The following is a 27,168-nucleotide window of genomic DNA, read 5'->3' as shown; positions in this document are numbered from 1 at the left end:
TAGTTCAATTATAAGATAAAATTAATGTGTTCTGAAATTCATCATGTTACAGCTTTGTACCACTGGAGATGAATCAATGCAACGGTCAGAGAGCGCCTCCTCCAGCTTATCAAGTTTCGACGGTGAAGCTGATTTCGAAAATGGTCAGGATAGGAATTCTGTGTACCGTGGTAGTAGTGAAGACCCACAGTAAATGTCATTCATGTAATGCAGCCGGCTCTCAATGTTACACTATGATCTCATATTATCTTTTGCTGTCACCCCTTTAATCATTCAGATAGTGTACGAAACTTTATCAATTATTTAGTACAACGTTATAATGATAGGTAATTAACAACTGCAGCTGATGTATGTGTACATACAAAACGACACTGAAAGAAAAAAACTAAAAGAAAATCACCACGGTTAAGAAAATAGATGAGACAGAACAAAACAAAAAGATAAATAAAGATGGTTGTTGAGTGCCATTACAGAGTGTTAGTGCTATAGAACAGTTGAGAGAGCGACAGGTTCTTCGAATTGAGAGTAGTGCCATAGTTCTGGAAGTCCAACAGATTCTGCAGTGATGTGTAGAGCACACAGGTGATCAAATATATAGAGCCATGGAGACAAGCATACGTGTACATAGTATGTAGATGTAGTATAATATTATGGTAAAGGAAGCTCACACAACAACACAACAATGTAGTAGAGTAAGTGAGCTGATGAACTCACCACTTTAGAATTGGCCAGGTCTTCGAGCTTCTCATGGATGACGGAGAAGTGTGGGGGGATCCACTGGATTCCTCCTACAACAGTCCAGCTTAAGTTCATGGCTGTAAAGGAACTTAGATAGTGATCAAGCTATAACAACAGGTAGGTACGTGTGGGTTGCCACAGAACAACTTTCAATATTTGTGTGGCGGTATGTACAAACAGTAGGCACTTCACATTTTTTGGGCGCAGTGCTGAGGACAGGGCATTCTCATTCCGTTCATGAGTTGCGAGTAGAGGTCCTCAGTCTGAATCTCCCTACAGGGGGTACCCCCCACAGTCACCAGCTCCACAAACTACCACCTGCAAAACATTGAGCATGGGTCACAATTGATCTAGACAATTAATTTGCTACACTGTACAGGACATGCAAATAGCAGAGACAATAACGTCAACAATGTAGCCTCCTTCGCAGCCTCTCCTTTTTCTGTTCTTTGTCACACAGGTCAATAAGATAAAATACGGTAAGAATTGGAGGAACAAAGAAAGAAAGAACGTCCAAGAAGCCGGTTCATTCTTTCTTTCTTTGTTCCTCCAATTCGTACCTGTGTGACAAAGAACAGAAAAAGGAGAGGCTGCGAAGGAGGCTAGTAACAATGTAGGTATGTCCTCTGTATGTAGTGGCGGTCTGATCAAAGAGGGTTTCTGGGGCTAGCCACTTCATGATGTAGTTTCTGCTCTCAAAGGTCATGTCGAAGCAGCCCACATTGTAGATCTTGATGCTCATATTGGCGCCAACCAGGACATTCTTGGCATAGAGGGTACGGTGGACCAACTGCAGCGAGAAATGTAACAAATGAACACACTGTGCCAAAACATGTGCCGTGTGGCATGATTACTCTAACAAGCCATGGCCATAATTATGTGATCTGAAAGACCAATAATTAACCGTTACTTTAACACAAGTACAACCCACTTTTCTATCAGCGAGGTATCTCATGCCGTTAGCGATCTTGGCACCTGTATATCGTCCGCTGTGACCACGGGATGTCTTCAGGAAACCCAGCAAGTCACCGTGACACATGTACTCCATCACCATGTACATAGGCTCTGTAAGGGGAAGGGTAGCAGTCAGTGAGTGGTTTTGTGGGTGGCTTGTAGAAGACTACTCAAGTTACAAAGTCATTCCAACACACATTTCCTCTACAATACCAAGGAGGATACTTAATACATCGCATGAATAGAATCAAAGCTATTGGCTTCCAGCCACTCAAAGCTGAAGTAAGTGCAGTAGGGACATAATTATGTAGAACATATTATTATAGTAACCATACATGCACACACACACATGCACAATGCTCACTTCCAACGGTATAGACTCTCAGCATTGAAACAATATTCTTGTGAGGCCCAATACTGGACAACATCTCCATCTCAGCCACTAGAGCTTTCACATCGTCCTCGGTGGCATCCACTGCACACAACACAACCACAACAGGGTGTCATACAGGATTTTAAAGTAGAGGGGGGAAATAAGAAAAGTAACCAGAAAATGTTGCTAAAAAAAGGTCAACTGTTATTTCAATACCCAGCTATGGACACTCAGTCATCATTGAAAGGGGGGGGGGGGAATTGGAGCTAGGGGGGGGATATCCCCCTTTTCCCCTGTATGACACCCTGCACAAGTGAAAGCTTGGTATACATGTACAACCACAAATTAATAGGCAATTTGAATCACTAGAAAGTGGAACCTAACAATTATATAGTTAAGGAGGTCATTGAAATGCCCAGCTGCACTGTGGGTTCTAGTGTGCCCACAGTTCAGGGCCATGCCAAATGTGGGCATACCTCTGACTGACTTGATGGCCACATCAACAGGTTTCTCCTTGATGCGCCTCTTGTAGAACGGTGAACTTACCGTCACAGAGGGGGTCACACAGCTTGATGTTATCTCCCACTTGGGGTCGATATTTATCAATTCAATGTGGTTTTACAGCAGTATGAGACATGGTATAAGGGAAATTGTGTACAGACATTGATGTGCTTAAGGAAATCCTGTACACACTGACGTAATAGTAAACTAACACATAATTACAGTTTATATATACTGGTGTAATACAGTATTGTGGCACTTGTTGCAGGGACATTTGAAATGAAACGTGCAGGGATTATTGGGCAAGGAACTGGTCGGAGGTGGGGCTGCTCATACCAGGAGAGGCGGGATAGCCAGAGCTGGGACGAAGCGTGAGCGCTATGTACTCATTTTAAGGGACACCATTAGTCTTGACGTTAAATGGGGGGAGGGGGAGGGGGGTCAAAATGTTAATGTCACAATGACGCTATGGTTTCCAGAAGGTTTGGACAAGCCCCATTTAATATAGTAGTCTATTGCTTGCCATTAGTAGATCTACATGTAATTAGGAATGAGAGCCTTACCTGTGTGGATATGGATAGTAGCAGAGGCAGAAACCATGTAGTCTAGTCTACCAAGAGTTCATTCCTAATGCAATGCACTCTTGAGTCTACCACATGGCAATAGTCGTTTCCAGGAATATTTGGGGAAGTCCCTTGCCCCTAGATCTATCTATATTAAAAGTGAAAGAAGACTCAAGGCCTTTAATTAATAGCCTAAAGGACCTCATTGTGGCAAGACAGGCTAGGTTAGGTTGTTCAGGTAAATCTATAAACTGAAGGACTTTATTTAGAACCTAATAGATCTACTTAAAACCTATTAAACTTCCCTGCATGTAAAAAAACTGAACACTGTAGATCTACTAGATCTAGTTGATTAGCTAGATCTAATTAAAGTTTTCCTATCTAGATCTACACTGCAATGGCTACCAGTATTGACCATGACTCTGTTGTATCAAGGTCTTCAAGCCAAGTACGGTCCGTTGAATATCTCACCATGCGCAAGTGTACCTCAGTGTTGATCGACCTCGTTAAATCGTCTCTCAGCACTATAGGCCCTGCTTTTTTCGCTGAAGAATATATAGGTGAGACCACTAGAGATCTAATTGGACCATCCAGTAAAACAAGTGATGTTGAAAGAGCACAAATACTTGTGGATCTGATGACCGATCAAGTTCGAGCTGATCCTAGCATGTACATGAAGTTTATCACCCTCTTGGAAAAGGAAGGCCCCTGGGTCGAGTCATTCTTAAAGAATGTCAAGCAGACGTATAGCTCGGCTTCCCTTGAATTTCGTCTATCGATGAGCTGTGATGAACTGAGTGATTGGCTTTCTGGCTGTGGAATCAGTGCAACCACTGTTTCACATTTTAAAGGTGTTTGCATTCTGTTAGATCTAGCTGTGGGTGCATGATGCTGCATGTTAGACACCATGACTTTCCACCAGGCCATTAATTGTTTGAAGGCATAACTGTAGCATGTACATATAGGTATCATACATCCATCAGGAATGTGGCATGATGTCATACATTATACGCGCACATAATTATATATCTGTCCATTTAGTTATTAGACAGGTGCTATATATGCTAATAAGTATGCTACCACACCATGTGTAAACTTTTTCCTCCACTAGCTCAAGAAGTTGACGGAAAGACCTTTGTGAGGCTACCAGTAGACAGAGGAAGTCTATCAAGGGAGCTCAGGTGTGACGTATCTGCTGGATCACATAACAAACTCCAGCCCCTTCTTAACCAAGCTAAGAGTGAGCAACTATAGTGTATGAAGATAAGATTCATTTTTATCTTCTTTCTGTAGAGGTGACCTCACATTCAGATTCCATAACTTCACCAGGGCCCAGCTTTTGCTGTCCATATTGTCAAAAATGCACGCTTGAGCAGTACTTGTCAGAAGGGTGTCCAGAGGCGACTGGCAAAACTCTCTTTCCATATCTCAACACACCTGCACTCTCTGATGAAGATCGATCAGTACTAGAGGCCACTCTCACATCTGATACTCTGAAGATGATCGAGCTCTTTGCTTTAACTGACACTGCTATTCTTCAAAATCTCAAGGCGGACGTAACAGAGGTCAAAAATTATGTTTTGGGTTTGGTTTCATCTTTGGGAGAGGAGAAATATATTGCAAAAGTAGAAAAAGCTGATACGATTCCACATATTTTTGTTGCCCTTTGGCCATACAAGTCTTTCCTCAACCACAAGATTGTCAATAACATTGTTACTTTCTTTGGCTCCGATGAAGACAAGAAGATCATGGAGGATTACCAAATTGAATTTAGCAAATTTTGTAGAAGATGTGCTTTTGAGATTCCCTGCAACAAGCTTCCCAGCTCAAGGAAAGATCAAAAAATATTGTCAGTGAAATTAACTTCAGAAGGCTCTTCTCTTCGTGATGCTATTTTGGCCAAAGAGACCATTGTTTCTATCTTTGGCGTGAAGCACTGGGCACTTCGCTTATGCAGTATCGAGAAGGGATGTATGTGTCTGAGGTTCTTTCTGTCGGCAAAGGTTTTTGCTCAGTTTTTCCCACCCACGGTTTCACAACTAGCTTCTCTCTGTGAGGCAGGGATCAGTATTCTTGAAGATGTAGCACTTACGAATATTAAGAGGTACATACTTATGTTCATATCGCCAGTATAATTATATAGTATCAGCTGGTATGCACTAGCCTCTTTCCCACGCCCAATTCCTCTCCTTAAAGTGATTGTGAAGGAGGCTAATTAGCCTCGTTCCCAGCCCGACTTTTCTCTGCTGTAATGCTAGGTTAATGAAGCACCACAGGTGCTGATGCCTCGATGGGGATGTGCCAAACCTACATAACATAACCTACTAGCTATTACTAATACAAAGATGAACAATTTTGAATTAAATTGTGCTGCATGCAGGCAGAATCACAGGGAAACTCAAAGAGTGGGAAATGATCAACCTGATTGTTGCTAAAAAGGATGCCAAAAGTCTAAAATTAATGGCTGCTGCATCAATATAGAGCCTTGCAGCTCTCTTCTCACTCTAGCTTGCAGCTACCAATAGCTAGCGTTCTAGTGCGTGTTAACTCCATAGACAAGTTTTGCTCCACACTCTTCTGAAAAGGCATTCCAAGTAAGCAAAACTAGGCATAACTCGAGAACCAAGCATTATTTCGCAAATCTACGAATTAAAATCCAAGAAAACATGACTAGAAGCCTATAGAAACTTTTACTTGCACTTCATTAATCCTTGATCAGCTGTAGCAGTCTACACACACACACACACAAACACACTACTGCATGCCGTATACCTCGCTTGCGTATATGCGCACCGAGGCATAAAAAGAGGGCCTATTGTATGTGTGATAGAGCACTTCAAATTACCCAGAATATGAGTAATGAACGTCACACTACTTTAGTAAGATTATGTACCTGAGGTTTACTGTAAGCTAGTCCATCTATAGGTTCCGTATCGTACTCTATGACTGAGTTCCGTGAAGCTGTGGCTTATGCTATTGCGTTGGTCTAGAGTCTAAAGCCTCTCATCAACCCCTCTATATGCGATGGTCGTATGGTGTATATAGTGGGGTTGTCTTCGCAAGCTGCAGTTGGAAGCATCATATAGACTTTCCATAATTATATAGCCTGTGCGGAACCAAGATAACAGAAAAAGAAGAGCCTGGGACTGAGGCTAGCATATTATAATTAGTACTGACATCAGTGTTTTACATTCAAATTGCACAGGAAGCGAGTCATCGTCAAATATTCATTATTGCACACTATCGTATAGTGGGTAATTTTCAGGGGACAAAATATTCGTGGTTCAGCAATATTGAGACAATTCGTGGGTAATACTTTCGTGGTTGGAGCTTGCACTGCAGGTAAAGGTAGGCAAGGTCGCTTCATTCGTAGGTAAAATATTTGGGTCAGACCTTCAACCACGAAAACCACGAATATTTTGCCCGACGAAAATTACTCTCTATACGGTAGAAAGTAGCTGATCTTCGCCAGATACCTATATAATCGGCGGCTGTTGCTCGAAGCACAAACCGATTTTGCACAAAACTAACTACATGGACCTACAGATAGGTAAGAAAGTAACAGCTCCCAAAAATTTGGAAAGAATAACTCTCTTGCGGACGGAGTGGTGGTCATGAGAAGTGAGCTTCCGAATTGATCAATTGTCGTCAGTGAGACATTTATCTGTCTTTGCACGCTTACTATAACCACTGAAACTACCAGCACTAAACAATACTTCTTGGCACAACTCTAACTAGTGAGCACTACTTGCAGGCAAAGCAGTGTTTATGCTGATTCAGCAATAATTGTGCACATAATCTTCAGTGCCGCCTGGAATCGAGGCTAATCCCAGTTTAATTATTGCTGACTGTACACAATTGTTGCTGAATCAGCATTATTATAGGTATATATCTGGCGATGATCGGTTACTTACTATATAGGAAGTGCTTCTTATTTGGAATAAAACCTGTTCAGCAGTGAGAGAACAAGAAACAAAAATGTTCCCGTAATTGATGTAATTACAGCGCCACCATAGTTTAGGCGCCACCTGGCTGAACAATTTGGGGTTAGACTAAAAGATGCGCCTACCGTTGTTGTAATTATTTTTTGAAAGATGCGGTAGAAGTGTACTGCACCACGCTCTTGTAAGTCATTTTGACTTTAAAACGGTTCTCTTCTGCTATAGCAGTGCAGACTGTATCTTCTTTTGATACACTATAGCCTTCTGCAAGCTCTCCTAGCTAGTGTTCTAGAGTATCATTTCTTTGTCTTTTAGTCGTTTTCTTTCTCTTAAACTCGTCTTGAACTGGGAGAAGATCAATTTTGTTGCTACGCATCCTTCTGATTGACAATGCAACCACATGTCACGCATGCGCAGAAGATTTAACCTGCATTTTGGTTTCCAAGCAATCCAGGCAATGCTGGCACAGACGAGTGATAATCTTCAGTATATCCATAGGATAATATCAGAATATTAATGGGGATAGATTCTGGAGATAAATAAGCACCTGCTCACTATCACCAGTGCAATCCGTATTTTTCTCCTTCTGTTAGAATCGGCCTGGTACCTAGGCTATATATAGGCTAATACCATAAAAAGTGGGTAAGTGTTTTAATTTGGCGAATTGACAATTTGCCAAATTTAAACTGTCAAATTAAATCCGGTGGACGCAACGTCAGTGCTGTAGTAGCTACACCTGAGACGCCAAATCAAAAAAACGTCAATTCGGCTCAAGCTCATTTACTAAATATAATTTTTCTGTTATATAGCATACACTATGAAATTGTGTAGCTTCTGTTTCAGATGTGAATATTTATTGCACAGCCCGAGTGCCACATGGGATATAATTAGTGGCTCAGTGGGGCTGCATGCACTGGAGAGACGTATTAACATTGCTTCAGTGCAAATAGTAGACATAGTAGTTTGCGCGCCGAGGGCCCATTCAATAACTAATTTGTTGTATGACAAAATTAGAATCTGATACTTGCAGTGCATTGTATTATTGTATATTTCATTGCAATAATTATATGGTTGCTATTGTTATTACCGTATAGCGCGAAATTTTCGAGGCTCTTATATTTCGTGGAATGGCCTCTATAAAAGCATTTCGTTGCACAACGTTCGCAAAATGACTGTTTACCGGAAGCAACGCCTTTAAATCTTTGCACGTTATAGCAGATACTTCTAATTAAAGAACAATTTTTGTGGACTTAATTTTCATGTAGGATTGCTAACCCACGAAATCACTGAAAATTAAGCCCCACAAAAATTTCGCGCTATACAGTGTGTTCTTGTGTAAACTGGAGTAGTGCTGTAATACTTTGATCTTTGCAGTGGTCAGGCAACAACAGCTGATAGTACCCCAACCGGTGCTACATGTAAAGACACAATGAAGAGTGTAACTTGCTACACAACTATGGAAACACAACAGGTAATTTATTAAACAAAATGTTCATAGCCCGTGCGTTGAGCTTCCATCGCACAGCAGCAAAACGGATACGATAACTTTACCGTAATGACACTAACATTATGGTGAATCGGGAATGATTGTTTATAGCAACGATTAGATCAGTGTTTTTTGTCGCCTTAAAGATCGCCTACAAGTTTTAACTATAAGCAGCCTATTATTTTTCTCATTAGCAGTTAAAGCAGTCCATGAAAGTGTCTATAGTTCACTCAAACAGCTCATTTTTGTGTCCACTCACACACACCAATCACTCTACCCCTGCTGTGCGCTGCGCACACATGGGGTAATTAGCTATCCATAATAGAAGGAGTACATGCACTCCTGAAAATAGCACATTACTACATCTGATGCAAGGCTATGGAATGCACCAGACGCACAAAAAACATTTTCTGCCTACCACTGAATACTGCAACAGTGTTATACTATAAAAGGGATCGTTTCAGGTTATTTTAGCCATACTGTGCCATATGGCAGATGTTGGCACAGTGTTTCCTTTGATCTGCCCACTCAAAATGCAACAAGTCTATGTATAGTGTTGATGCTAAACTTCCCAAATTGCATTCACATACTAGTTAGTACGACATAATTCACCCCTAGATGTAGACTTAGCGATTAGGGTAATTATCATGTTCTGGAACATTTTGATTTACTGCTTACTTTTTAACTGGTAATCTTGTCAACACACATAATGGCATGTCATGTCAACACCAGTGTATATACATAATCATGCATTCAGTTTAATAGCGGCATATAGTTTCTAGATCAGTTTCAGGCATGCAAGTTAGGACATAGCATAACAAGGAAGTCCCTCTAGCCTAGCTGTGGTTTATTGATTTTACCACAGTATTTTTGGCCAATCAAATACAAGAAGAAACACTTCCATCACCATATTTGGTAACAATAATAAAGATCACATTGTGATACATAGTATATACATTTGTGATACTGATAATTATTTTTTCTAGCCAGATTCCTCATTGATTTGTGATTAAGGGATATAACTAGATCTATAATTATGTCAACACAATTGCAGGTAGTCTACCGTACGTATAAATAATATAATAATCTTATTAGATTTTAGCTAGATCTAGATATAACCAAGGCCGTATACGCCCTTGATAGAATATAATAATGTACAGTTAATACTAGATATACTGTTCCATGAATTGTTTTTTACCAGTATTAAACACCTGGTGCAATGTGTCATATACACATGCCTCTACCACTTTTTCCATTTAGGAAATGATTTGCTGGACCCGATTCCTGAAGCAAAATAATGTGAAGCAGGGTAATCTGTCACAAATACTAAAGGGTTGCATAGATCAACGTGACAACAATTTCGATTGGACTGCAACTCATGCTTTTGCAGCAAGCTCGGAATACTTGGGTGTCGCAGTGATGAAATTGTTCTTTGAACTCTTGAAAAGTATGGGACAGCAAAAGCAAATTTTGCTCAAAGATAAAGATGGAGATATTCCTGTACAGAGTGCAATTCGCAGCAAGACTTCGAAGGAAATTATTGAGCTATTCCTCACCATAGCAAAGGAACTAAACCTGGTAAATGATATGCTGTGTTGTTGTAACAAGAAAAATCAAACTCCGTTGTTGTCTGCATTTGATCACTCACACTGGGTTGCTGTAGATGTTCTACTCGAGGAATGTGTCAAATGCAACAAACTGCCTGAACTCACAGGAGTAAACGCACCAGCTGGTCTGAAGTCCAATACCCTTCTTCACCGGGCATTTAAACGTGAAAATATGAAGTACTTCGATATCTTTCTCAGAGTATGCAATGCAAACGACATAGAGGGCGACCAGCTTACAGCAGCAGTTTTAATTCCTAACAAGAAAAATGAGACTCCATGGTATTATGCAATTCATCTGAGGAGTGACGAAATGTTTGAGAACATTTTGAACATGGCAAAACGTTACCTTTCACTGAGTTTATTGTATGTGGACACATATTCTAAATCAACCATGTTACACGAAGCACATCGTATGGGAAGTGATCGACGTTGCCAGTTACTGAAAGACAATGGTACTGAATACACAGCTGATAGTAACGGGCTATTCCCTATAGCTATTCATACGAGACGTATTATTGTGCAGGAAGATAACATGCCACAATCAGAGAGCGCCTCCTCTAGCTTATGAAGCCAGTCAAGCTTCACTGGATCTGAGAAAGAACTTTACGGAAAATCTGAGCAGCCTACGTAGTGAGACTTCAGTAATTAGATCATTCATGAGTACAACCCCAAATGATAATGTTTATGTCTGTCACCCCCTTCATCATTCAGATACTGTATATCAATTATAATAGTATAGATACGTGACGTTATAGTATTACAACTGCAGCTGATGTATAAATTGTACGTACGTACAAAAACAACACGGAAGAAAAACTAAAAACAAATTACCAAGGTCAAGAAAATAGATAAATGATTGTGAGACAGAAACAAAAAGATAAATAAAAATGGTTGTTGAGTGCCATGACAGAGTGTTAGTGCTATAGAACAGTTGAGAGAGCGACGGGTTCTTCAAATTGAGAGTAGATGTACATGTCATAGTTTTGGAAGTCCAACAGATTCTGCAGTGACGTGTAGAGCGCACAGGTGATCAAATATATGGAGACAAACATACATATACGTCATATGTAATAGAGTTATAGATGTACATGCATATAGTATATGTAATAGACTTTGCATGATAAAGGAAGCTCACAAAACAACATGACAATATTGTACACTGAGTGAGCTAATGAACTCACCACTTTAGAATTAGCCAGGTCTTCAAGCTTCTCATGGATAACAGAGAAGTGTGGGCGATCCACTGGATTCCTCCTCCAACAATCCAGCATGAGTTCATGGCTGCAGGGGAAAGACCACAGACTTAGATAGTGATCAAGCTCTACAGCCTTAGATAGTGATCAAGCACTACAGCCTTAGATGGTGATCAATGTGGGTTACCACAAAACAACTTTCAATATTTGTGTGGTGTGTGTACACACAGTAGGTACGGTAAGTACACTCACATTTCTTGGGCGCAGTGCTGAGGACAGGGCATTCTCATTCCGTTCATGAGTTGTGAGTATAGAGGTCCTCAGGCTGAATCTCCCCATAGGGGGTACCCCCCACAGTCACCAGCTCCCACAGTGCCACACCAAACGATCGCCTGCAAAACATTGAGCATGGGTCACAATTGATCTACGTACTTGACATTGCATGCTAATAATATTTGCAGGACATGCATGCACATAAAAAGCAGAGACAATAACATCTACAGTGTATGTAGGTATCACATCGCTGTATGTAGTGGCAGCCTGATCAAAGAGAGTCTCTGGGGCTAGCCACTTCATGACGAGTCTCTGCTCTCAAAGGTCATGTCGAAGGAGCCCACATTGTAGATCTTGATGCTCATGAGTCTCTGCTCTCAAAGGTCATGTCGAAGGAGCCCACATTGTAGATCTTGATGCTCATGTTGGAGCCAACCAGGACATTCTTGGCACAGGGTTGGACATTCTTGGCATAGGGTTGGTGGACCAACTGTAGCAAGGAATGTAGCAAATGAACACACTGTGCCGTGTGGCATTACTACTACATGTACTTCTAATTAAATAGGCCATGGCCATAATTATAAACTAACTACAAATCTACCGTTACTTTAACCATAGATGAAGAGTTAGAGGGATAGGAAACGGTTGGTATTCTCGAATACGCTGCGGTTTAATCGAGGCCATCACAACAATACCTATTTCTACACACAGTGCATAATAAACTATAAGTAACTGTGCTTAGTCCGTGCAACTCACTTATATTTCAAGGTCTATACCTATTGTAGTAGTCATAACCAGCACGCTTACACGTTACATGTTCCTTTAGCTCTAAAACAGCCTTGGGAACATATAGAAAGTCTTTTTTTACTGCATGGGTGTGGTCAGTCATTAGCAAGTACTACACGTGGCTCATGGACTAGGCGTGTTATAAATTGCTGAAAGAGATGATGTCTCGAGGAAACACAACTTTCTTATTTTGAGGGAGTTACCCGGCATAATAGCCTCGTTCATAGGGCGAGGATAGTTTTCGAGGCTCCACTGCAGATTCAATGTAAAATCATCACGTGCACCACTTCGTTTCCTATCCCTCTAACTCTTCAATCTATGCTTTAACACAAGTTCAACCCACCTTTTTATCAGCGATCTTGGTGCCAATGTTGAGGAGGTCCCTTGGGGTAGAGGTTGATAGCCGGGGCCTGGTATCCAAGACCCGGGGAAACTGTGTATCAACTGCTGTGACCACGCGATGTCAAGTCACCGTGACACATGTACTCCATCACCATGTACATAGGTTCTGTAAGGGGAAGGGGGTAGCAGTCAGTGAGTGGTTTTGTGGGTGGCTTGTGAAGACTACTCAAGTTACAAAATAGTGAAGTAAACTATTTCATAAATACAGGAGTATAGGTGCGTAATAATTATGTATAGAACATAGTAACCATGAATGCACACACACATGCACAGTATACTCACTTCCAACGATACTGACTCTGATCATTTCTCGTGAGCCCCAATACTGCATAGACAGCATCTCCATCTCAGCCAATATAGTGCTTCAATTCACATCGTCCTCCGTGCATGGCATCCACTGCACACAACACAACCACAAGTGAAAGCTTCAACCACAAATTAATAGGCAACTTCACTATGAATGGAAACCTAACAATAATATTATTATATAGTTAAGGAGGTCATTGAAATGCCCAGCTGCAGTGTGGGTTCTAGTGTGCCCACAGTTCAGGGCCATGCCAAATGTGGGCATACGTACCTCTGACTGATTTGATGGCCACATCAACAGGTTTCTCCTTGATGCCAGTTACCAGCCCTTTGTAGAGAACGGTGAACTGACCCTCACATAGAGGGTCGCACAGCTTATGTTCTCATGATAGATCTACTCACGAGGGAACTCCCACTTGGGGTCGATATTGGCAAGGAATTTTTTTGATGCCCTCTTGGCTCCAAGTTTGTTGCTGACTCTGTAAGTTGACGTCTGCGTGTGTGTAGATAGTAGAAGCATAGGCAAATATTCCCACTGCAGTACCAATGGCAGGCAGCACAGTCACTCCAGTAGCAACCCCACAGCAACGCCAAGAGCAAAGACATTAATTTGTATCCTCATATCAATCTGGATTATAATTATAAGAGAGATAATTATTATACTTTAATAAACAGAACTATTGTTTGTGTATGTCTACCTATAGCTTATCTCTCCTGTGCCTCAATGATGCCCTTGTTACCAGCGGGGGTATTTCTCGTAATCTAATCAGCTTGGTCAACAACGCATGCGCATAATACCCACATCCTAGCCAGAATCAACCAGAAGTCAGAATTATAGCGCATTGGCAAGAGTACGAGTTAGGACACAGCCAGGAATCAGATTAATGGCCTCACAGTCTTCTCCAGTGCTAGATAATCAGGTATATATATAATTATATATATAATACTACACTCATTTGTTCAATCGACTTGGACTCGACTAGACTAAAGCGACATAATTTATTTCACAGGAAAATTTTTTCCTGCTATTTCAATTTGTTTATAATTATAACAATAGTTTCTCTCAAGCTACTATTCTTAAAATAGCAAGTAGCATAAAGGTGATGATAAAATTAAATTTTAATTGAAAACACACCCACAATTTCCTCAATAAACGGAAATGTATAATTTATTAATTACAATCATGCAAAGCTATAGCCTCGATCCCAGGCCGATCCGTCTCCAATTGAACGCTAGGTCGTATTTTTCAACTTCGTTCTATTAAAAAAAAATCGGCCTGGGACCGAGGCTAGCAAAGCTAGAGATTATTTTCTTTTCAGTGCAAGCACCTTGCCCAGAGGCGTAGCCTGGGAGGGGGCTCGAGCACTCCCATCCAGCAAATCACTGAGAAATGTATCCAGCAAAGATCTTGCTACAGTTAGCTAGGCAAGCAAAATGATTCAGTCTCTAAACTGTGAGCTATATTCTGGTTTAAATCTATAAACTAGTTCTCTTTCGTGGCTATAGCTAATAGGCTTCTCTATTCAAATAGAAGATTGCAACTTGGCACATAAGTTAATTATGACGGCATTAATAAAGAGGTATGGCTTCCGGCCAACCAAATTTCGGCGCTGCACGGCTAAAAAAATCAATCGCTTCGCGCTCTCTTTCATCTATAATAGCACCCCCTTCCCATAGTCCCAACTACGCCCCTGAATCCAGATTTTTCTGGCTCAGAACTTTCACAAACACAAGCACAATAGGTACAGAGTCTAGGCCCTGATAAATTATGCTCGAAATAATTTTTGTGTAATGGCATCAATGGTCCATGTTGGTAAATATCATTACATTAAGTTTTGCATAACGACGTTCTCATGGCAAAAATTGGCTGAAAGTGAATACTTACCCTACCCATGTTTGTATACACATAATTATGATCAAAGATAAAAATCACAAATCACAACTACCGTGTTACTAGAAAGTGAATATTATGGATCAGCAAAATAACATCAGTTGTATGCTGTGTTTATGTCTACAGTCTATGTGTATAGTCTTTAATTTTATGTACCGTACCCCTTGTGAAAATAAGCCCATCTTGAATAAACGCCCATCCCCCCTTTTGCTTAGAAGTTCTTGCACAAGGATATTTTGACTCGATTATATACACCCACCCAGAATAAAGAGTTTGAGCATGTGCAGTAGCTAAATGCCACATGTTTACTATAGTGAAGAAAGCAAGTTTTAGGTAGTAGCTACGGTGGCCCTGAGCGTTACTATTAGATATACTTGATAGTTCGCCTACCTGATAGTTCAACTACCTAAGTTTGTAAGTTCAACAACCTTAGCTACTTGATAGTTGACCTACCTTCGCTGCTTGATAGTTGACCTACCTTAGCTACTTCGCAGTTGACCTTTGAACTGTATGTTAATTCTATTTAATGCTGCTGTAGCCAGCCATACTGTACATAGCGACTAGATATCAATAATGAGAGCTACATATGCACGTATATACAGGTACTGAGGATTATCTAACAGCAATGCAAGACTAGAGTACCACACCAGAACCATTGTATAGTACAGAATTCTTGTGCTGCGATAGGTTTAGATATAAACGTGAACAACTTGAACTGCATGTATTGTATTAGTCTGGGGCCAGACCTTTTCTCAGAGGAGGAGGGGGAAGAGAAGAAAAAGGTCTCTTAATCCTAGCTCTATTTGATTTTGCCCCAAGCTATTAGACTAGCTAGTATTGTGAATAACACGTAACTTCCAAATGAATCAAGTGTGGTACTCTCGTCTTGCATTGCTGTTACCCATAGGGTAGAACTAACCGGCTGCAGATAATCCTCAGTACCTGTATATATACATGGAGCTCTCATTATATTTATATTGAGTCGCATGGCTACAGCAGCATTAACATACAGTTCAAAGGTCAACTTTGAAGTAGCTAAGGTAGGTGAACTATCAAGTAGCTAAGGTTGTTGAACTATCAAGCAGCTAAGGTAGGCGAACTATCAAGTTGAACTATCAAGTAGCTAAGGTAGGCAAACTATCAAGTAGCTAAGGTAGGTGAACTATCAAGTAGCTAAGGTGAACTACTAGTAGCGCTCAGGGCCACCGTAAGTAGCTATAGTTATTCTATATTCCCTGCTGGACCAAAATCAGACACTAATATAAGCTCTCTGTGTGGATCTGTTTGCCCTTGAATATGTATATGCAGGGGAATAACTAGTCCTATATGCAGAGAAAGGGAAAAATTCTGAGAATAAAGTCATCACCCAGGCCAATTGCAGATTACCTTACCTTGCCGGGTTTTATGAAACAAAGTGCCTGAGAGCTCTGTAGGAGTTAGCCTCGACCCCAGACCGATCCGTCTCCAATTGAACGCTAGGTCGTATTTTTCAACTTCGTTCTATTAAAAAAAATCGGCCTGGGACCAAAGCTATGTAGGAGTATGACCTACCATCCTTTGAGAAGTTCTTGCTACGTCTGACGAGCAACAAACAGAGTCACCCAGCACTTCTTCATGTTCATTCTGATCATGCTTTAATCATACTTATGCATTAGCTCAATGCTATGTCAAATTAATAAAGAATTGTCATAGAGCCAAGTAAGCCTCGATTAATTGAGGCCGCGGGTGGGCGTATATTCGAGTGAAAACTCGCCGTTCACGATTAAACGCCCAGTCCCCTAATAAGCCCTGCTGAAAAGGGTGGGCGTATTTTCGCGAGGGTACGGTATAATCGTATGATGTGCTATTAAGTATTAACCCTCTATACGCCGCAGGCCACTGCGGTAGAAAATTACTAAGTTCTGTTAAAAATACTTACCTTGCTGCTGGAGACTCAGGAGTGACATCCTTCTGCAGCTAAGGCATTACTGCACATTGTGCAACTTTATTATTGCGTAGTCAGCAGTGGTGAGTGCTAGGGGTTGGTAGATTATGCTGGCGTAATTTTGAGCATAATAGACACATTTTTTGGGTGAGAATTATACTGGCATAATAAGCACTTAATAATGGCTAAGAGTGCAATATGGTATTAATAGCACGAGTAACAAGCAATGGCAAGGATACTAATTGCACGAGCCGTATAGCCGAGTGCTATTAACCTTGCCAGTGCTTGTTATGAGTGCTATTAATCCCTTATTGCATGAGTAGCCATACTATTGATTGTTAATCGTTTGTGATATGCAGTTTTAAAGACATTTTTAGCTGCAGTTTCAGTAAAAAAAAATAGCCGCGGTCATCAAGAAAGTAATTACTGATACGCGATTAATCACTGTACGAATCACAGTGAATAATAGGACAACATGCGATTAGTATAATTAATAGTATGGCTAAGAGTGCGAGTAGCCATACTATTGATTGTTAATCGTTTGTGATGCAGTTTTAAGGACACTTCAGCTGCAATTTCAGTACAAAAAATTAGCCGCGGCCGTTATTCGAACGTGCGGTCGTTAAGGCAGTAATTGCACGTCGTTAATGCCGACATGCAATTACTGCCTTGACGATGAGTAATTACTGATACGCGATTAATCACTGTACGAATCACAGTGAATAATAGAACAACATGCGATTATGAGAATAATAGGGAGGTTTTGGAAGACTTAGTACAGGTCAGTACGAATCATAGTAAAAACATTTGTAGGCCTGATGGAAGTATTATACTGGTTGATTATCTCCTTAGCATTCTATAGTGCTAATAATATTTATAGTTTGATGTTACTTGTGCGAGGATATGGGGTCTATGTTGTGCTTTAGAATAATGTGGGAATAATAGGCAATTTGTAAGCTATTAAAGAATAGCATAATAGGTAATATCTCGAGCATAATCTACTAACCCCTAGTGATCAAGTGCACAACTAGCAAAAACTCATCATCAGTGGCGGATCCAGAGGGGGTTCATTGGGTTCAATTGAACCCCCTTGAGAAAGAAGTGAGTGGGAGGCTCAAGCAACTAGTTAGCAAGTTGTTCCTTTCTTACTAGCTTTCACATGCACTTCTCACTTACCTTTAGTCCTTGTTAGTCCTGCGAAGCTTTGTCTGTGCAGTTTCAGTGACTATGAAGGCTAAAAACTCTCCAGCGTAGTGCATGCAGACTGCTTATGAAAAGTGATGACCTTTTTTTGGGGAAAAAATTTGGTGTGTTATAATGCGCATGCTCACTGTTTCGAAGAAGTGACGACCTTTTTTTAGGTAAATTTAACAGTCCTTAACTCAGAGCCCTGGAACTCCCCTTTCAAGAATCCTAGATCTGCCACTGATCGTGGACTAAAATCATATGCTCGAGAAACTGAAGACAAGCTTTCTTTTGTTATAATACAGTGCTATACAGTGTAGCAATTAAATTTCTAGCTAGATAACAAGTCTTCAGGAAACATCTTGCTCTGATGGCTGTGAAGACTGGATATTGATATTGAGAATCATTCTAAGTAAGAAAACATGGACATACCGTATTACTAGAATATTTTGCGAGTGAAAAACCTTTGCGAATGAGCCAAATCAGCAGAAAATTTGACCCTTTGCGATCTAACTATTGTGTTCTGGAAAGGATCATGTGTATTTACTTCAGAAAAAAGGAATGGGACAAAGCCCACGCGGCGGAGCTGCAGGGGGTAGGGGAAATTTTTGAAAACTTGTTAGCACATGCACATGTAAGTGCTAACAGGAGTGCATGTATAATTATGTTCTAAGAGATCATAAACAAGAGAAAGATGATACATAAATAAAATAATTTGTGTGAAAACTTAGCCTCGATCCCAGGCTGAGTTTTCGCTTTTATAACGGTTAGGCGAACAACTAGGCCTGGTACTAGTTGTCTGCGCATGCGTCATTTTTATTGTATTTTTGTGGTCGGCAAAAATATTTAATTAACCAATTATACATAGAAAATTCACAGAGTGGGTATACAAAAGATGCACATAGGGAGCTGCTTCACAAGGAGAGTTGCCGGTTGTGCTGCAGCATAATTATAGTGACCCAGGGCAACTTCAGGATGATTGAATGCCTTAAATTACTTTTCAAGAAGGTTTAGCAGGCTGCTGGACCTCTCTGATTCTAGGCCCCTATTCGTAAACTCAGGTAAATCTTGTTTGAGAAACATAGATTCTCTTGGTGCCTCTGAGCTATCAGAAACAACACTCGGACGAGCAGATATAGATACACTCCAGTCCTGTGAGTAAGACAAGATAAATAAATAACTGAAGACTTTAAACCCTTACCTCACACTGTCCAGTCTCGTCCGTTAGTATAGCCAAGAGGAGCACTGTTGGGATAGCTGGATATTAGCCATTGCTCCTGTGCAGAGAAGTAGACATTTTATAACGTGTACATATTAAATTTCTCGTTTTAAACAGGTTATAGTGTCATTGGCGATCCCTCTGTTCGAGCTGATGATGGCAGCACCAAGTCCTCTAGCTCACATTCTTCACTTGATCCACCATATAAAGATATATCCTGTCAATGGTGGATCTAGATCTTGCCAAACAAAAATGACTTGATAGAACCACACAAAAATATCTGACCTTGATAAGCCTCTTCACTTGTTCTTCTGTCTTCAGAATAAGCTTTAGGGAAGATAAAAGCTTCAGCTAAGCCATTCCAATAATGATACTGGCTAGTAAACGGTTCGTACACAAATAAATGTCACAAAAGTGAACGAATCTGGCCTAATTGACTGATGCAGCCTAACCGTTATAAAAGCGAAAACTTGGCCTGGGATCGAGGCTAGTGAAAACTATTAGAAATGTCAGAAATAGTTTATTTGACGTGCGTTAGTGGAAGCAAAGTCATGAGTAACTGCTTCAAGAGGAACCCCACCCCATTTCACTCTATATTACGGCCCTGTATATACTGTTCATAGGTACTCTAGTACGTGGATCAATATGCTTGCATGCTTCTTTGTTGAGGCTGCTGTGTGTCGTTTGAACTCTTCCATCACTTGTAGCGATACTCTGACCACACCCACTATTTTATTTTACATGTGTAGATGTTATTGATGTAAATAGCTTTTTCCAGCTACTTATCGTCTGGAATCTCCTCGCCTGGCTTTAGAGGCATCTCTTCACGTCAATTTAGGTTGCTAGGCAACCATAACACATTCAATATGAAATCTTACCAATAACTTAGAATAAATATTTCAGGCTTTCACACTGTCTAACATTTTTAGTGGATTTCTTAGTACATTCTACATTTCCGGACATAAATTTTGAATTTGGTACAGTTTCAAAATAATTTCTACACAAGTTTACCAGTATAATGATGAAAGCACCGCGGGTGCTGATGCCTCGGTGGAGGTGTAAAATCTACTTAACATAAAACTACTACTAGCTATTATAGCAATAGCACACACATTATAATTTATCATGATGAGCATTAATAAATTTTGCTGTATGATCGAGGAGTGGGTAATTATCGGCCATGATTGTTGTTAAAAATGATCAAGGCCAAAAGTCTAAGTCTAAAAAATATAGCTGCATCAGCAGAGCCTTGCAGCTCTCTTCTCACTCTTGCAGCTACCAATAGCTAGCGTTCTATTGCAGAGCTAACTACTAAGCAGAGTATAGCAACATTCCATGAACAAGTTTTTCTACGCACTCTTCTGAAAAGTCTGCAGTGGCATTTCAAGTAAGCAAAACTAGGGCAACCAAATGAAGCATTGTTTTGCAAATCCAAGAAAGCATGACTATAGAAGTCTATAGAAACTCTTACTTGCACTTCGTTGATCCTTGAGCAGCTGTATAGCAGTCTACACACACAAACACACTACTGTATACCTCCCTTGCGCATGCGCACCGAGACATTACTAGGGGAATGCTGGAAGCATTGTGTGGGGCGAGCCTAGCTTACAGCGAAGAGAAGTTAAAGTTGTAGTGAGTAGTAGACTTGCTGTTTCCTAAAGGTCTCTCTAACTGTAAATCTCTCAATTCGAACCTTTTGACAACAGACGAGCTCATTAGCTCCTACTTGTTGTCAAACTTCCCTTAGTTGTCTTAGATATGGCATAGGGAACGCCATTGCCTCAGTTGTTGAGCTGTATCAGTTTCATCCAGTAGAAGTATTATTATTACTGTCTTGCTGATCATTGGATCTGACCGTGGACAGACTTACAGACGGACATAAAATGACAGACAGAGAGACGGATATCCAGTCGCTGAGCTTCTTTGCAGTACTCGCTACTTGTTGTAAGCCATTAAGTTACAACAGTTAAGTGTATAACCAAGCTTGAGTTCCACACACATTGGGTTGACTTGTGGTGTCAGCAAAATTTCACATTTACTCTCAACAAAGAAATAACTGTTTCTCATTACCACTGTGCATTATAGTGTGTGCAACCTGTTTTATCCTCTTCCAATAAAAGGTGTCATGTGATGATTACAGCCAGCTACGCATACTATCTTTTTGATTAATTGAGCATGTGATTTGCAATGGATATTCAAGTCAACATTTCAAGTGCGAAGTATCTTTATATAGCTTGATCAAATAGAGCAGAGTTAAGCTTCCAAGATGGCCTTAGGCTAGCGCTTTTAGGATTAATTTCTCCATACAAAAGATGGTCAGTGTGTCTTTTCGACACGCACAAATTGTTTAAAGTTTCACCAATGGCCAAAACTTTGCAGGCATGCAGATAGAAGAAAGGTATAGCTTTGGAGTGTCCTATATAGCTATATATACACTTTACACTCTACTTTGTTTTGGGCACCGCATAATTACTTTGCTAGGGTAGACACGTATAATTATGTGTAATTTTTTGTTTAATGTTTAGTGAAAGATACATGTATACTGATTCAGTTGTATACAGTTATTGTCTTTACATATACACCACATTTGTGGTAACGTAACTTTATATGGTATAACCTCCCAAAATTCGAAATATTGGGGGAAAACCTCCTGCACCAACTTATCCGTTATTCGGAGGTTCCACTGTATACCGTATAGCGGGTAATATTCGTTGGTGCACATTTTGGTTATGAACTGCCCAATTAAATTGCGTATTTTAAATATTTCTACAGCTTAGGGATAGTGACGTGGAACCTATTGCGGTAGACTTAGTTTTATTTTTGTATGATGTGTGATGTAGTCACAAACGTGAGGCACTAGCTCATTATAACCATTTATTTGCCATTGACTCTGAATCAAAAACGCATGCTCTGCACTGCGTCCATCAGATGTAGTCACAAAGTAGTGAAGCGTAATTTTTCACCTGTGTTTTGGCGCGCCCCCTCGCCCAAGCTTGTATGGGCGAAATCTCCCCTTCCGGGGTTCGAAGGGGCCTCCCAGTCAACCATGAGACTAATCTAGCTATCAGCACTGGTCTAGCTGACTGAACAGTTGTCTTGGATTCATACACATGAAGTCTTGTGAGTTTCTTCCATCTGCAGCTGTACACATGTAAACAAATTGCCTTCAGAGAAACCACGTGGACCAAAACATACATTGGCTCGTGTCCCTATTGAGCATGCGAAATCAGCAGGCAAGCTATACACTGATAGGTTGTTCCTCAAAAAATAGTTGGGCCTTTCCTTAAATTTGAGTACCCCCATGCTTCAAGTTCTAGAAACGCCCCTGATAATGACTGTGTGGGTTCATAGCCACACAATTGCTATAATAAATATACAAAGCAAACTAATTAATACCTGTTTCTTACTTATATATACTACATAATACTTTTTGAGCAAAGCAAAACAGTGCGAAAGGCATTAGCGCAGCCTGAACCACTCGTTACTATCAGTGATGACGCCAGAGGTGAGAAAATGTTGTTACTGTGTTCAACACCTTACTCTTGACTGTAAACATCGAGGGTAAACAATTGTTGGGCAGAGCCAAACCCTGGGTGCTCACGCAGAGGAGGTATAAAGCACTTGCCCTTAACTAATTAAGGTCACTAATTAGTTTCTTCCTAACTTCTCTTGCAGACAGCTACTGCATGGTCTAGTTATTAAATTTTGTGTCTCTCAAAAACTGTTATTTTCTTTTTGTTTTCGCCAATTTTGCTCAGAAGCAGAGATATAACCTTGGAATCAAGGGTAGTTATATCTCTGCTCCGAGTAAAATTGGCGAAAACATAATTTGACACCACTAAAAAGTATTAGCACCACTATGTACACTGAAAATAACGTTTTGTTCACAAACACCAAAACTAGGCCAGTAGTCAGTCGTCTGTTTGCAATTAGTGACCTTTTCAAGTGCTTTGCACCTCCTCTGACGCTCACATTAGGGTTGGGAACCACTGCCATGTCAGGATTTGCCAGACATTTTGCAACCGTTCAAGTGCTGAAGGCGTGGCCCATTAATGAATTCTCTTTGTCAAATCATAATGCAACAAAAGTAGATAAGCCAGCTTGCAATTGAACCAGGACGCGCCAACTCAAAGTCAAGTTAGAGTTAGTGGCATGCTCTTGCAGTATAATTATAGCGACTAACTGAGCTTTGCGGTTTCTGCCCACTTGGATAAATCATATTCATGCTTAGCCACACCCTAAAACTAAATACCGTAACACCTTTAATTAAGGCGACACTTTTTAAGCCAAAGGTTGCTTCATTTGAGGTTGACAAATTATGTTAAAGGCCTAGTGTCGGCCTATTTAGAGAGTCACATCTAATTGGAGGTAGCTCTAATCAGTGTACTTGGCTCGATAGCCGCTTAAATATGTGTATTTTCCAATGGGCTATAATCGAGGTTAGGGTGTGGCTTAACAAGTAATTGTCAACACAGCTGTCGCTACTTTTAAAGGTAAGAAAATTGCCTAAGCTTGAGGGTGTCGCATATTTGGAGGATTGCCTTAATCAGAGGTCTTACAGCACCAGTGAAACAATTAAACCTTGACAATAGTTAGTAGTTCCCAATCCTACGTGAGTGTCCAGGGTTTGACTCCGCCCAACTAGGTGAACAACTTCCCAGATTTTGTTATAGATAGAGGAGTGTTTGGTCCATTCCAAACAAATACAGTCTCATGAATTATTATTATGGTTTTATGGAACCCCATTCAGGAGCCCATAGTTTGGAAAAAATGGCTGGAAGATAATGCACATAAAATGTGTAAAGGCAATCTTTCTGCTAAGGAAGTGTATGGAGAACTCCTTCATAAGCGTGACAGACTATTTAACGGCACTGCCACTCATGGCCTTGCTAGAAGTTGTGGACCATGCTCATCTTTCACTCAGTTTGAAGATATGAAGAAAATTGTTTCGGAAATGCCTAAAGAACAGTTAATTGACAAAGATGATGATGGTGATCTCCCAGTTCACAGTGCTCTTAATAGTATGGCAAAGCAAAATATGATTGCCTTGTTTGTTCAGGGCGATTCTGAAGAAAAGACCATCCTATCTACAAAAAATCATCAAGGAAAAACCCCGATCGAATTAGCAGTGGACAACTTGCACAATAGCGCCATTGAACTGCTTTATAATCTATGTGTTAAACATAACATCTTGCCAGGTTTAACTGGATTTGAACAAAGCGGAAGTGCATCTACCATTCTTCACACTGTTTTTTGTAGAGACGATACATTGTATTGGTCGAACTTTTTGAGTGTTGTAATTAACGCGTGCAAAAGGGCTGCAAGGGATATTCTTCCAACTATAACAGTTTTGGATGAACGTAACTGCACGCCTTTCTATTATCTGATGAATTGCATGAACCCCAATCATCACTACAAGCTGGCTGGCTTTGAAAAAGTGCTTGTGCTATTGAGAGACAATGAAATTGATGTAAATGCTGTAGTCATCGATTCTAAGAAGAGAACAATGCTACATGCAGCCAGGCGCAAACATCACGATAAATGTTCCGAAATGTTGTCTCGTTATGGTCACAAAGATGATATCGAAGATATAGACAAGATAAAGCCATTTCAGAGAGATCATCACATTACTAAGTTCAATTCCTTTTCTCTCTCCCCGACTGCAAGCTCTGAGGTAAATGATCCTGTCAATGTATAATTATGCTATAGGAGGTTAATCTGCCAGTTGCTGCAGCTGTATAAAATTATTCACTTCAATGAGCTCTGGATCTGTCACTATTATATCCATTGTGTATGACCATGCATACATGCACATGCAGACACTTGAAGTAGAGCAGCACGCTAAAAGTGGAAACCTGGAAGATACTCATGAAGCAATGCTGATACCTATAGCAGTAAGTATGAATGATTTTGTGGCACACAAGATTATACAGTATATATGGCATATTGTAGAACCAATATATGGTAGCCTCGTTCTCAGGCCTTACTTTTTCTTGCTGTTGTCATTATTCATCCATAAATCATAAATAGAAGGTAGCAAAAAAAGAATAGACAAAGTGAGGCAGCAAAGAAAGAAATGGGCATACAGTTAAGAAAAAGTAAGGCCTGGTTTGAGAAATCGCGTGATCCACAAGCATTTTTATGAACGTGGGCGATATATATAATATATAATAGCCCACAATCGTGACGTATTCTCCCACGCATTCAGAGTTAATAAGACTGTACTGCAAGCTGTGCTGCAAGTCAGATCAGGGAACCAGCGTGGCCAGCTCTGAGTAGCTATACCTGCTAGATGATAATGATGACTAAGCTATTCTGATCTAGCATTTAGAAAGACACAAGAAAGGTGGTAGTCTGATAGATCACACAATCTAGTAGATCTAGCTAAGCCTAAGGTGGTCTAGCTAGCTAGCTAGTGCTTGCAAACTTCCAGTTCCAAGTCCATGTCCTGCTAGCTTGCTGCAGGCAAAGTTTTATTAGTCATAGACCTCTACGTGGGCAGTCCAATATCTCTAGCACTGCATACCCACGCTCATTTTCACCCTTCTACCACCCTTCTACCCTCACGCGACTTCCTGATACAGGCTCTCCTTTTTCCTAACTCTACGTCTATTCCTTTCTTTATTCCTCCAATTAATACCGTATTATTTTATCTCAATGAACGATTAGTGTAGTATTTTCTCGTTACTTCCAAGCTATAGAGTTCATTTCCTGTCTGTTTGCATGTTTCTTTATTTCCCTGTTGTGTGCTATATAATCTGACTGTAGACTAGTGATGATATAGTGAGGACCCGGTTAACAGGTGGTTAGAGGAACTGACAGAACTATAACATCAGAGGCTGGGCTAGGCTACTGTGTGTCGTCTCCATAGTCTAGATCTAGTGTTGCCTCGAGTGGTTGCCACGGCTACTAGTGTACTAGTTGGGCAGATCTAGCAGAGCATGGATAGTAAAAAGATTTATTAAAAGGTTGTAAGTAGCAGAAAGGTCAAGTGGTGTCCGACCTCCTCTGTGTCTGTGTGTCTGTACGAGCATGTGTGTATTCCAGCTATAACTGCTCAACGGTTGCAATGCGACGAAAACTAAGAGTTTCTATAGGCTTCTACCCACGTCACTAGTATTGCCTAGACGGGCGTCGCCGTCCTCCTTCAGGAACCAAGCCTATCTACAGTTTTGTTCTGGCCTGTTACGCAATAGTATTATGAATCTCATTGTTTTTAAGTGGGTGTTAGCCAATAGCGATGAATATCACTGGTGTTGGCCATGCCTCTTGGTCAATTTAGCGTGTGCAAAATTCACACGTGGTAAAGTTAAGTGGGTGTGATCAAATACTGCAATCTGATTGGATGGAGCCGGTGGGATTTCATTGGTAGAACAAAACTGTAGATAAGCTTGGGTCCCGTCCTCCTTCTGTACAACGGTCAAAGGCGGCGACGCCCGTCTAGTTATTGGCCATAAAATGTACAGATACCGTAAACCCTGACTCTATGCAGAAAAATATCTTGAATGAATATATACAGGCGAAGAATATAAGTTATTAACCCAAGGCCTGTGGGTGGCCACGAGTTATAGTACATGTAGTCTGTTGGTTTGTTAACCCGGGGCCGCTGCAGCCAGCTGCGGGTTATTGGGGCAAGCCCTAAGGCTCATCCCAAAATAGTAGCAAGTAGTACAGAGACTTACTGGTTGTCTGACATTTCAAGCTTTTTAGCGCGATGATTGCTGCATTTTGGACGGTCAGGACGGTCACTTACATTTGAACAAGCAATTAAAGCGGGCAAGTAACAAGTTAAGTATGGATGATAGAACCGTTAAATGAAACTGAAG

At 40.6% G+C, this 27,168-nt stretch overlaps 4 protein-coding genes and 1 long non-coding RNA gene across 21 annotated transcripts in view; 3 read left to right on the top strand and 2 right to left on the bottom strand.

Annotated features, from left to right (window-relative positions):
• LOC135351980 (uncharacterized) overlaps positions 1-347 on the top strand; it is a 43,625-nt gene extending 43,278 nt beyond the window's left edge. For all 8 annotated transcript variants that reach the window (XR_010399547.1, XR_010399541.1, XR_010399544.1 and 5 more), the window contains one exon: positions 53-347. The gene's annotated coding sequence lies outside the window, so the exon portion shown is untranslated. The remainder of the gene's footprint in view (positions 1-52) is intronic.
• Positions 279-13,537, bottom strand: LOC135351984 (fibroblast growth factor receptor 2-like). Of its 3 annotated transcripts, XM_064551080.1 has the most exons (7): positions 3,130-3,291; positions 2,542-2,650; positions 2,057-2,167; positions 1,670-1,803; positions 931-1,528; positions 715-815; positions 279-557 (listed from the first exon to the last, which is right to left on the bottom strand). In XM_064551080.1, exons 3-5 carry the CDS (start codon positions 2,124-2,126, stop codon positions 1,265-1,267), a joined length of 468 nt encoding a protein of 155 aa, XP_064407150.1. In that variant the 5' UTR covers positions 2,127-2,167; positions 2,542-2,650; positions 3,130-3,291; the 3' UTR covers positions 279-557; positions 715-815; positions 931-1,264. The 3 variants fall into 3 exon arrangements, with proteins under 3 accessions (XP_064407150.1, XP_064407151.1, XP_064407149.1); XM_064551081.1 differs by lacking the exons at positions 2,057-2,167; positions 2,542-2,650; positions 3,130-3,291 and adding exons at positions 13,100-13,214; positions 13,395-13,537; XM_064551079.1 differs by lacking the exon at positions 2,542-2,650 and having other exon boundaries at positions 3,130-3,288.
• Positions 3,102-10,927, top strand: LOC135351981 (uncharacterized). 2 transcript variants are annotated; one of them, XM_064551070.1, is made up of 6 exons: positions 3,102-3,367; positions 3,515-3,980; positions 4,241-4,369; positions 4,423-5,233; positions 8,445-8,541; positions 9,817-10,927. In XM_064551070.1, exons 2-6 carry the CDS (start codon positions 3,527-3,529, stop codon positions 10,729-10,731), a joined length of 2,406 nt encoding a protein of 801 aa, XP_064407140.1. In that variant the 5' UTR covers positions 3,102-3,367; positions 3,515-3,526; the 3' UTR covers positions 10,732-10,927. The 2 variants fall into 2 exon arrangements, with proteins under 2 accessions (XP_064407140.1, XP_064407141.1); XM_064551071.1 differs by having other exon boundaries at positions 3,103-3,367; positions 3,565-3,980.
• LOC135351986 (uncharacterized) lies at positions 10,876-12,752 on the bottom strand. The gene is made up of 4 exons (XR_010399552.1): positions 12,386-12,752; positions 11,609-12,119; positions 11,345-11,444; positions 10,876-11,164 (listed from the first exon to the last, which is right to left on the bottom strand). It is a non-coding gene; the product is annotated as an uncharacterized LOC135351986 (long non-coding RNA).
• Positions 13,538-13,921: 384 nt separating the features above from the next.
• Positions 13,922-27,168, top strand: part of LOC135351978 (uncharacterized) — a 32,487-nt gene continuing 19,240 nt past the window's right edge. For 6 of the 7 annotated variants that reach the window (XM_064551061.1, XM_064551062.1, XM_064551060.1 and 3 more), the window contains exons 1-3: positions 13,922-14,043; positions 24,093-25,016; positions 25,162-25,236. In XM_064551061.1, the coding sequence (XP_064407131.1) occupies positions 14,008-14,043; positions 24,093-25,016; positions 25,162-25,236 (1,035 nt within the window). In that variant the 5' untranslated portion in view covers positions 13,922-14,007. Of the gene's footprint in view, positions 14,044-16,119; positions 18,536-24,092; positions 25,017-25,161; positions 25,237-27,168 lie in introns of those variants that run through there. The other variant, XM_064551063.1, reaches the window with a different exon arrangement.

Source organism: Halichondria panicea, unplaced genomic scaffold (genome assembly GCF_963675165.1).
Source record: "Halichondria panicea unplaced genomic scaffold, odHalPani1.1 SCAFFOLD_25, whole genome shotgun sequence".
Lineage (NCBI taxonomy): Eukaryota > Metazoa > Porifera > Demospongiae > Suberitida > Halichondriidae > Halichondria > Halichondria panicea.
The sequence above is the reverse complement of the archived record's forward strand: the minus strand, read 5'-3'. Positions and strand labels throughout refer to the sequence as shown.